The sequence below is a fragment of the Miscanthus floridulus genome, chromosome 10, assembly GCF_019320115.1.
Source record: "Miscanthus floridulus cultivar M001 chromosome 10, ASM1932011v1, whole genome shotgun sequence".
NCBI classification, from domain to species: Eukaryota; Viridiplantae; Streptophyta; class Magnoliopsida; order Poales; family Poaceae; genus Miscanthus; species Miscanthus floridulus.
This window is the reverse complement of record NC_089589.1, coordinates 93,160,447-93,171,602: the sequence shown is the minus strand read 5'-3', so window position 1 is coordinate 93,171,602 and position 11,156 is coordinate 93,160,447. Positions and strand designations below refer to the sequence as shown.

Here is an 11,156-nt window from a genome sequence, read left to right as displayed (position 1 = left end):
CCTTTGCATATCTATAACCGTATCTGTTTCGAATTGTCCATGTTTTTTGGACAGCCCGAGGATGTGTAGATGCGGTTAGTTTCCATGCTCTACTCCGATCCATGATTGAGTTTCGGCAGCATCTCCCTGTTGTTCTCCGGATACACAATCTCCCTTCTAGGATGTGTATTTGGAGAACAACGGGGAGGTGCTGCTGAAATTCTATCTCGAATAGGAGTAGAGCTTGGAAACTAACCTCATCTACACATTCTTGGGTGGGATTAGGACCTATCTTCACCTATTAGATAGTATAGGAATGTGTAGATGCAATGTGATTTTTTATATTACTCGCTGATATGCTAGAGGATGGATGACCGTGAGTGGATGTACATGGGCTACTCTAGTCAGACTTTGTTGACCGATGAATGGATTGACAAGACAGATGCTTTCTTGGAACGTGCATTTGCAAGGGTTAAAGGAGCTAGTGTCACTTGGTATCCCTGCAGCAAATGTGCAAACATGCGTCGGCAAACCAAGGTGGTCATGGGTAAACATCTTTGTAAGAATGGATTTACGGTAGACTATACCAGGTGGATCTACCATGGTGAAGCCATTCATGGGAGAGACGAGGTCGTGAGACAACGCATCGAGGAATATGATGGGGATGCCAGGGTAGGAGACATGTTAAATGACTATCATGAAGCACACTTCGATGAAGGACGTAGGGAGGAGGAGCCAGAGGCTACCGTAAAGGCGTATTACGACATGTTGTCTGCGGCACAACAACCCCTTCACGGGAATTCCAAGGTTTCTCAACTGGATGCCATTGCACGCCTAATGGCCGTGAAGTCCCAGTTTAGCTTGAGTCGAGACGCCTTCAATGTTATGCTCATAGTTGTTGGCAACCAACTTCCTGATGGTCATATCTTGCCAAAGAGCATGTATGAGACACATAAACTCCTTCATGCACTTAAGATGCTATACGAGCAGATACATGCTTGTCCGAAGGGATGCATCTTATTTAGGAAAGAGTATGCGGAAGAAAAGTACTGTGTGAAGTGCGAATCGTCTAGGTTCCTGGAGGTAAACTCTGGTCATGGTCAGAAGAGGCAGCTCGCAATCCCTGTGAAGATCCTACGGTACCTTCCATTCATATTGAGGATCCAACGGCTTTACATGACTAAGGAATCCAAGAAATAGATGACATGGCACAAAAACAGACGTCGATACAATCATGAGAAGATGGTACACCCATCCGATGGTGAAGCCTGGACAAGGTTTGATGTGATTCATCGTGAGAAAGCTCTAGAGGCTCATAATGTACGTGTTGCGCTAGCAACAGATGGGTTCAATCCTTATGGAATGGTGGCTGCCCCGTACACCTGTTAGCCTAAATTTGTTATCCCCCTCAATCTCCCCCTGGCATCCTCTTTCAATGACAGAACATATTCTTGTCGTTGATAATTCCAGAACACCCGGGGAATAATATGAGTGTGTACATGGAGCCTCTGATTGATGATTCGGTCCGTGCTTGGGAGGAAGGGGTATGGACATACGACCGAGCTACAAAGACAAACTTCAAAATGCATGTTTGGTACCAGTACTCCCTGCATGACTTGCCAGCATATGGGATTTTCTGCTGCTAGTGTGTTCACGGGAGGTTCCCATGCCCAGTATGCAAGGCTTCTCTGAAGTTCATTTGGTTGACAAAGGGTGGCAAGTATTCTTTGTTCGGCAAACATCGACAATTCCTCCCTCTTGACCATCCATTCAGACTAGACATCAAGAACTTTACGAAAGATGTCGTAGTTAAAGACCCTGCACCGCAGATGATGATAGGAGCTACGGTTCGTGCTCAGTTAGACGCTCTCGGGGTCAATAAACAAGAAGGTTGTTTTGTGGGATATGGCGAGCAACATGCTTGGACACAGAAGTCGTGCTTATGCAACCTCCCCTATTTTGATGATCTTCTTCTTCCACATAACATTGATGTAATGCACACTGAAAAGAATATCGCCGAGGCAATTTTTGGTACAATCATGGACATTCCTGATAAGACAAAGGATAACGTTAAGGCTAGAGTGGATCAAGCGAGGTTATGCCATAGACCAAAGCTGGACATGGCGCCTCCCAGAGCTGGCAAGTCGTGGAGAAAGCCTAAGGCCGATTTTGTCTTGACGAGGGCCCAAAGGAGGGAGGTACTAGAATGGTTCCAAATGTTAATGTTCCCTGATGGGTATGCAGCGAATCTGAAGAGGAGAGTGAACTTAGCTACTATGCGAATCAACGGGCTCAAGAGTCATGATTACCACATATGGCTTGAGTGCCTACTTCCGGTGATGGTTTGAGGCTATGTCCCTGAGCATATCTGGCAGGTGCTAGCCGAGTTAGAGAACTTTAGATGTTAGCACAAAATAACTTAGAGAACTTTAGATTGAATACTTTGCACGTTTTTGTGACTAGGTAGAGATGTAGAGTCGTGGGTAGTCTTGATGCTTTGTTTAGATAGGTTTTGGTCCACGAGTCGGCTGGATGATATTGGGCATGTGCATTTGCAATATTGCAACTAAACTCTTAAGATTAGCTTGGGCTCCATAGTTCTCTATTTTGTGCAGAATTAAGTGCAATCTCTATGTGTCAAGGAACCTTAGATATTAAGTGCATCACATATAAATATCAATCTTATCTCACACATGCAATCTCTTCTCTTTTGTGCAGAATCAATCGGCGGCGTTAAATAATGAGCCTCAAGACTCGGATTTGTCGCAGTTGTTCCAAGGGCCTCCGCAGTGATTGCATTTGCATTTGTGGCTTATTGTGACTTAGTTGTGACTTGTGATGATATTTTATTATGCATGTGATGATGGTTTATTGTGAAGTGTGATGATGGTTTATTGTGAATTGTGATGATGGTTTATTATGTCTGTGACATATAATTATGCATGTGATGATGGTTTATTGTGAATTGTGATGGTCTATTGTGAATTGAGAGGGGTCCATTATGCATGACAGATTAGTAAAAAAGGGGGGGGTTTGGTCACTTTGCCGAGTGTAACACTCGGCAAAGAGATACGTTGCCGAGTGTCAAGCCAAAACACTCGGCGAAGAGGCCAATTTCTGTTATTCTGGGAACCTTCTTTGCCGAGTGTTTTGGATTTGCCGAGTGTATTCTTCTTGACCCTCGGCAAAGTGACCATAAAATCTGGCCGTTGGGCGCTTGTTTGCCGAGTGTTTTGACGTTGGCACTCGGCAAAGTTTAGAAACATTGCCGAGTGTTTTGGAGTTGGCACTCGGCAAACTTTAGAAACTTTGCCGAGTGTTTTGGGATTGACACTCGGCAATGTTTAGAAACTTTGCCGAGTGTGTTTCCGTCGTGCACTCGGCAAAAGCGCCGTCACCGTGCCATCCCATTAACCTTTTTTTGCCGAGAGTTCATTTTTGACGAGAGTTTATTGACACTCGGCAAAAGTCTTTCCCGAGTGCCCGATGATTGACACTCAGCAAAGAGCTCTTTGCCGTTAAATTGTACGTCGTGTGTTCTTTGCCGAGTGTAACACTCGGCAAAGCTTTTGCCGAGTGTATTTGGATCTTTGCCGAGTGCCCTGGCACTCGGCAAATCTACTGTATCTCGTAGTGAAAGCTAGCCAGATAGCCGGCTCCGCCCATGATTATCTTGGTGAGCTAACTTTGGCTGCCATCCTCAATTCTACATTAAAGTTTCCTTTTTTAGAGAGTAATTCTACACATTGAAGTTTCACGAGTGCCTCATAGTCCTTCACATAAACAACATAACATATTATGGGTTGAAATTTTAAATTTTTTCCTCTCCAACACATACAAGCAAATCCCGCTTAATATAGCATATCCTGTTACTATTCGTCCATTGATCACCCACTATGTTCCTTGAAACATGCCCAAACGCAACGTACTCCCCAATGCACGGCGAGTTGGCGACAGCCGTGGTCGATCGCTTTTGCATTGGCTTTACTGTCCCAGCCGAACACATCATTCTAGTGGTTGCCGGACAGATTAGCTAGCTAGCTTCTTTCTATTTTTTTAGAGGAGATTAGCTTCTTTCTGTTCGGTTTGCTAATCGCTATATAGGTCCATCACCAGCTCGGCCACCGGATACAACAGATCAGCATGTATTTTTGACGTATATCATATATATATACACTACATAAATTTAGTATTTTCTACATACTTTAGGTACGGCGGTCGCCAAAGCTAGCCACTCGTGATTATCTAGGTGTGCCAACTTTGGCTGCCATCCTCAATTCTACATTAAAGTTTCTTTTTAGAGAGTAATTCTACATACATTAAAGTTTCAAGAGTGCCTCCTAGTCCTTCACATAAACAACATAACATATTATGGAGAGAGGAGATGGGGGGAATGTATTCTTTGCCCTCATCTTCAACCTCCGGCTGTTCACTGATTTTTGTCGGACCACACCGCCGTCGCCTTCTCATCGTCATCCTCAACGCTGTCCTCGCGGGAGTCGCTCCGTCGCTGCCACCGCGCATGATGCTATCGTGGCCGTAGTGGCCGGTGCCGGATCCGCCGTGTCTCTGCTCGTAGGGCATCATCAGGCGTCGGTCGGGGAGGGGGGAAAACGCCACTGGCCGGCTGTCTGGGCGAGCGGGCACCTCCACCACCCTAGCTCTTGCGGACGCACCACGGCTAGCCTAGGGTGTGGGCCCGCTGCTGGGAGCACAGAGTCAAACGTGGTCGGTCTAGGAATTTCAAACATCACCACTAGGCGGACAAGGCACCATCGCTGCCCTTGCCTGGCGTATCGGATCTAAGCACGACCTGGGCGAACGGGTCCACTACCGCCACTTGCCTCTGCCGTGAGCTGCAGCCGCTGCCTGGTGTCGTTGGCGCTTAGTCCCGCCGCGCCTTTGCCGACTGGCCAGTCGAGTCTCCTAGTCCCCGTCCTGTCCCTTGGCCGTGCGTGCAGCCGCGTGGTGCCGTTGCCGGCTGGTCTAGCCTGTTCGCCTAGGCCCACGCCCCTTTCCTTTCACGCGTAGAAGAGCAAGTGTGCCGCCATCTGCACTGCAGCGCGCTTCCACCCTGGCCGCTAGCCAAGGCCTAGCGGAGTCGCCATCGCTCGCCCGCTATAACAACCAAGAAAATCCTATACCCAAAAATACCAACTTTCAAAAACTTTTTTCCAAAAACCCTTGTGTGACAAGTGACGCATGCTAAGAAGCCACTCTAGTTGCACAAGTAGCAACTACATCTAGATTAGTGAGCATTTGCCTTAATACAACTCTTGAGTTGCTTCTCTTGATCTTATGTGATGATAATTAAAACTTGATCTACGTTTAAGATAAGAGTCTTTTACTTGTATGCCATTAAAAAAGATGGTCTAATCGTCTATGTCCCTAAAAAGTTCGATCTATCGTCAGTGTCCAAGCTCAAAAAACTTTTCTCTCTCACGTCATTCTGTCACTAACGGTGTGAAATGTGGGTGGCAAAGGACTTGAATGCCCCTGGAACTTTTGTTTCTCATGTGCCACTGCCTGCTGGGCGGCACCGTCCTGGAACTTTTTAAGGTGTTGCATTTAATTTGCAGATACTTGTGTAGTTGATCTATGTTGTAATTAAGATGAGTGACTTGAGAATTTGATTTATTTTCAGAGCATGACTAATGGTAGTCTGATGATTGCCCCCTTTTTTAAACAAAGGGCAGTGAGATACCGAGAAAGAGATGCGATAATATACGAAGGACCTAGTTCCAAGTTTCTAGGTTTCTTGCTCCAACTGCCCCTTAAAAAAAACTGCCTCCTCCATCCAACACTTTTCTACCGATGCCACCGAGTGTAGCTAGTATTGTTTGTAAATACAATAATGTAACGACAAGTACACTGAATGCACGCACAGATGCACTTGCTACTCCTCTCGCTCCAAAATCACAATATATAGTCCGATTGATGACGAGCAAATAAAGCTAAAAGTGAATTCTAGCTTTAATTTAAAGAGCCATAATTAATAATATATAATACACACCACGTACATATACGGAACTGAAGGGGCACTGTACGTTGTACGTACGTACAATTATACTCTGTCGTAATATAAGTATACACCACACGATGAGCCGGCGTTACGTTGATGCCTGCATGCATGCGCATGCATCGCGTGGCTACCTGCTAGCTGCAGATCAAGATAGAGTGATGATAGACGACGACGATACGGTGGCCGGCGACCGACGGCCGGCCGGCCGGAGTGATCGATGATGATACCGATGAGAGTACGACGACGACGACGACGTGAGCGATCGAGGTTGGTCAGATGTTGATCTTTCCGATGAGGGGTATGCCGATGGCGGTGACGATGAGGGTGGAGGGCACGCCGAAGACGATGTGTTGCCAGAAGGTGAGGTCGTAGGCGTTGCGCGTCGCCCGCCGAGCCTGCTCGCACACGATCAGGTTCGCCGCCGACCCCAGCAGTGACAGGTTGCCCGCCACCGTGCTCACCCACGCCAGCAGCAGCCACGACCGAACCACCGCCGCCGGCGAGATCAGCGCCGCCGCCGAGGTCACCTCGCCGCCCATCAGAAGCACTGCATGCACGCAGTACGGACCAACCAATTAATAATTAATTAGCACAGGTGCTGAGGAACATGCATGCCAACCAATTAATATAGCACGCATGCAGCTACGTATAAATACGTACGTACCTGTTGGGACGTTGGATGCTAGGTTGGAGAGCAGGAGGATGATGATGGACAGCACGGAGATGCCGCCGACGCTGTTGACCTTGGAGTAGGGCGCCATGGCCACCGGCAGCCCCGTCTTGTTGAATCCGCTCACCGTGATGAACATCCCCGAGAAGAAGACGAGCAGCGAGTAGGACACCGTGTTGAGGCACGGCTCGGAGTCGCGGAAGTCGACGACCACCAGGGCGATGGCCGTGGTGATGGCCGTCCACGACATGTTGAGCCCCACCATGTAGGCGATCACCATGCCCACCGTCACGATGTACGCGAAGCTCTTGAGGAACAGCTTCCGCCGCTCCTCCGTGCACTGCATGAACCACGGGTGCTTCGTGGAGATGTTCTCCGTCATCAGCGGCGACATGTACCCGCTGCCGCCGTTGGTGCTGCCCAGCTGCAGCTTGGGGCTCCGCTCGACGCCGGCATGGGCCCCGGCACCCTCCTCGACGGCCTCCATCCGCTTGCCGTCAACGTCGATGGGGCTGCTGCTCCCATCCAGGTCCTTCCAGTACATGCACAGCAGCATCACCATGTTGACGGCCATGCCGGCGAGCATGGCGGGCAGGATGCCGAGGAGGAACTTGGGGAACGGGATCTTGCTGTTGAACGCGATCACCAGGTTCTGCGGGTTGCCGATGGGCGTCGCGCTGGAGCCGATGTTGGCGCTGGACGCCAGCGCCAGCAGGAAGGGCTTGGCGGGGAGGTTGCGCTCGGCGGCAAGCTCCAGCACGAAGTCGGCGGCGAGCTCGAGGGAACAGGCGGCACATCAGGGATATCTGGTTGTTGTCGAGCTCGAGGTCGGTGAGGTTGGTGCAGCGCGCGAGCTCGGCCGGGATCGGGCCGGACACCTTGTTCACGCTGAGCTGAAGCTCCTGCAGCGACGTCAGGTTCCCGAGCGACGCCGGGATGTGGCCGGTGAGGCCGTTGATGGATAGGTCCAGGACGGTGCCGCCCAGCAGGCAGTGGCACATGAGAAACAAAAGTTCCAGGGGCATTCAAGTCCTTTGCCACCCACATTTCACACCGTTAGTGACAGAATGGCGTAAGAGAGAAAAGTTTTTCGAGCTTGGACACTGACGATAGATCGAACTTTTTAGGGACATAGACGATTAGACCATCTTTTTTAATGGCATACAAGTAAAAGACTCTTAAGATAAATGCTTGTGTGTGTGGGCCCCAGCCCTGGCTAGACCCAAAAGACCCCTAAGGTGACCTAGGTGGACTCCACTGAGGAGGTATACATGTATGGAATACATGTATACAAGTATAAGTGGTAAGGAATAGGAATAAGAATAGAGGAGGAAATAGAAAAGGAGATAGAAATAGAAAAGAAAACCGAAAGAGGCCCGAGCCCCATGCCGGCCTAGCTTACCCGCGTTGCCCCTGCCCCCGCCTTCCGGCCCATCTGGCCAGCCAGCCCATCCCTGCCCGCGCGCCCGCCCCGTTGAAGGCGCCCACGCCGAATATGCCACCACCGCGCCCCGTTCCCCTCCCTTTGTTGGTCCTTGACTTGTGGCCCATGGGACCCACTTGTCATCCTCTTTATTTTTCCTCTACCTTTGCTTTTCTTCTCCCCTCTACTTTTCTCGCCGGCGAGCACCGAAGCCTAGGGCCATCTCAGCCATCCGCACCCCGCCAGCCTAGCACACCCCCACTAGATGAATGCGACGATCACGATCCATGGCACCTTCCTCGCCCGCTCCAGCTGCCGCCATGACGTCCACCCCCGTGGCCCCGTCGTGCAACATCGGCGTCACCTCTCCGACCACCCTTGACCGCCGCCTTTCGAAATTTGGAGCGCCAGTGCCCGCGTGAGTTTCTCGCTCACCCAAAAACCCTAGCCTAGATCCCTGGATCACCCTACATGTGGCCCTTTCCCCTTCCCCGCCTTCCACAGCCCAGCGTGGCTGGGCAGTGGCTATAAAAGCCAAGCCCCGTGCCGTACGAACACCTAACCCACTCCGCCGCCTCTAGTGGCCTCACAATAACTCACCATGTCTAAGAGAATGGCCGAGAAGGCAAGAGAAAGAGGCCATAGAGCACTGTTGTGGAGCCGCTATTGTAGTGGAGCCGCTGCCGGAGACGAGGACAACTCCCCGATCGTCTTCATCGCCGTAGTGGTTCGGCACGACACTGATTCGCCTCCCCACTTCACCGACTCACCACTGCACCGCCATTCTACTGCCCCAAGCCCCACGGTGAACCTTGCCAGCCCCCTTTGCTCACCGTCATGCGCTCTCCATGGTCGCCGACGTGGTCTTCCAACCTGGGAGGCCCAAAGGCTGCGCCTTTGGCCACCATAGAGCGCAGCACTCTCACCCGCACGTACCCAGCAAGCTGCGGCCTTACTGAGTGTCTGATGCTTGGAAACACTGGTGTCTTGCGCAAGCACCCGAGCACGCTCGCCATGGCCAAAGCACGGCCACGACGAGGTCGTTCCACCCGCACCAAGCCAATAGAGAAAAAAGGAGCCTACCATGACGAGCTTCCCTCACTAAGCAACACATCCTGTGCTAGATGTTGAAGGAGGAAAGACCCCAGGAGCCACCGGCCGCGTCTGCCTTGCCAGAGCCACCACGCACCCTTGCCACCACCGTGCTGAAGGCGTTCCAACTGATACTGGCCACCTCGATGGTCGAGGAAGGGCTGATGGTGTACAACGTAGCACCACGCACCTAGCCACGTAGTTGGTTTGCCCGTTAGCCAACCATAGCCCCTAGATCACTGGAGCCGAGACCTCACGAAGCACCGCCGCTGTGGCCTCGACCACGATGCGGACTCCACCATGCTAAATGGTCGCCGTCGTAGCCCTCCATTGCTCACATATGACTTCGTTTGCGCATAAAAAGGCCACCTTGAGATCTAGCCACGTGAGCCACCGTGACGCCGTGTTTGCTGCGCCTTCATCACCACGACCGACGCCAGTAGACCCCCAAAGCGCCACCTTTACCCCTTAGCCGTGTTCGCCAGAGTGCCTTGAAGCTTCGGGAGGCCATGAACGCCTTGTCCAGCGCTAGTCACGCGCTGCCGAGGCCACCTTGCTTGTCGGACCCATCGTATTCCGCCATGGTCGGTTGCGCCGAGCACCAAGTTGCCACTTTTGGCCTTGTCATGTCCGCTGGAGCACCACGGAGCCCTAGGAGGCAATAGAAGCCCTTGTCGAGCTCGTCGCTGGCGAAGTCCAATTGGGGACTCGCGTCAAAGCACCGGCATGGAGCCGAGCGCCTTGTCCATCCTCACATGCGCCAGGTCCACCATGCACCCCTCGCGCAAGCCCCCACGTATACCTGGTCCACCGTAAGCCAAGAGATGGGACCACGGTGCAATGAAGCCCTGGTCCACCGTGCGTGAGCCCGATAGACGTAGCCCACTTCATACCTAGACCGTCATGTGGCTTCGTGAGAAGCCAACATGTGTCCGGGCCGAACTGGCCCGGACCAGCCCATGATCCGGCCCGCTAGGCCTAGTGAGGGCCCAATCAACGTTGACTGTTGATCGGTCAACACTGGCCCTTGACCCAGTCCCACACGTCAGTCGTTGTTGACCCCTGGACCGCACTTGTCAGTGACTCTGACACAACTGCCCAATCACCGCCTGACACTTGTCACCCCCTGGTTCGCCCCTGCTTTTTATTTTTTAGAAAATGAATTAAAGTTTGGAAACTCGTAGTAAATTCATCGGACCTCAGAAAGATATGAAACCAGTGTCCAAATTTTTCTAAAATTGAGCTCTACGTCAAAGGATTGTGTTTTGTGCATTAGGATCTTTTGGATTTCTGTTGCTTCTTTGATCATCTATAGGATAGCCCCAGAGGAGGAGCTTGCGGAGGACCATGACTACACGGAGGAGCTTGGAGACGACCAGCCAGCAGGTGCCACGTCCCATACAACCTCGTAGAATAATATTAGACATGCAACCGGGACTAAAGTCCCCTCCTGCAAAATCCTACGGCGCTAGCCGTTGGGCTCGGGATTTTAGTCCCGGTTAGTGGCTCAAACCATGATTAATGCTCCCTTTAGTCTTAGGCCCAATTCTGGCTGGGACTAAAGGTAAATATGGAAGATCTATTCTCTACCAATGAATTAGTTATTAGAGACATGCAATTGTGGTCTGTCTCTGATGTAGTGTCTTCTTCACATGTTTCTAGGATAGCATAGGAGTTCTGTGTTCTCTAGTGGGGCGAGTCCACTCATGAGCTGACAACTCATTGCACGAGTCGCTTTCCACGCCTCACAGATGGAAGAGCTAAAGCAATGTAAAATCGTGGTACTTATCGCTTTATTATGATTTTTTTATGGAAACCATAGTTTTCACACATGCATGGGCCCATGCCTTCTTTTATTTATTCATTCATTCATTCAATCGTTCAAGTTGAAACACATGCATAGGCTTGTCATTCATTCATTTACTCATGGAAGAGCTAATGAGTCCGACTCATTTATTCATTCATTTATT

General features: G+C 50.8%; 1 protein-coding gene across 1 annotated transcript; it reads right to left on the bottom strand.

The window, feature by feature from the left end:
• Nucleotides 1-5,546: 5,546 nt before the first annotated feature.
• Nucleotides 5,547-7,845, bottom strand: LOC136485118 (silicon efflux transporter LSI2-like). The gene is made up of 2 exons (XM_066482065.1): nt 6,666-7,845; nt 5,547-6,548 (listed from the first exon to the last, which is right to left on the bottom strand). Exons 1-2 carry the CDS (start codon nt 7,255-7,257, stop codon nt 6,274-6,276), a joined length of 867 nt encoding a protein of 288 aa, XP_066338162.1. The 5' UTR covers nt 7,258-7,845; the 3' UTR covers nt 5,547-6,273.
• Nucleotides 7,846-11,156: the final 3,311 nt, after the last annotated feature.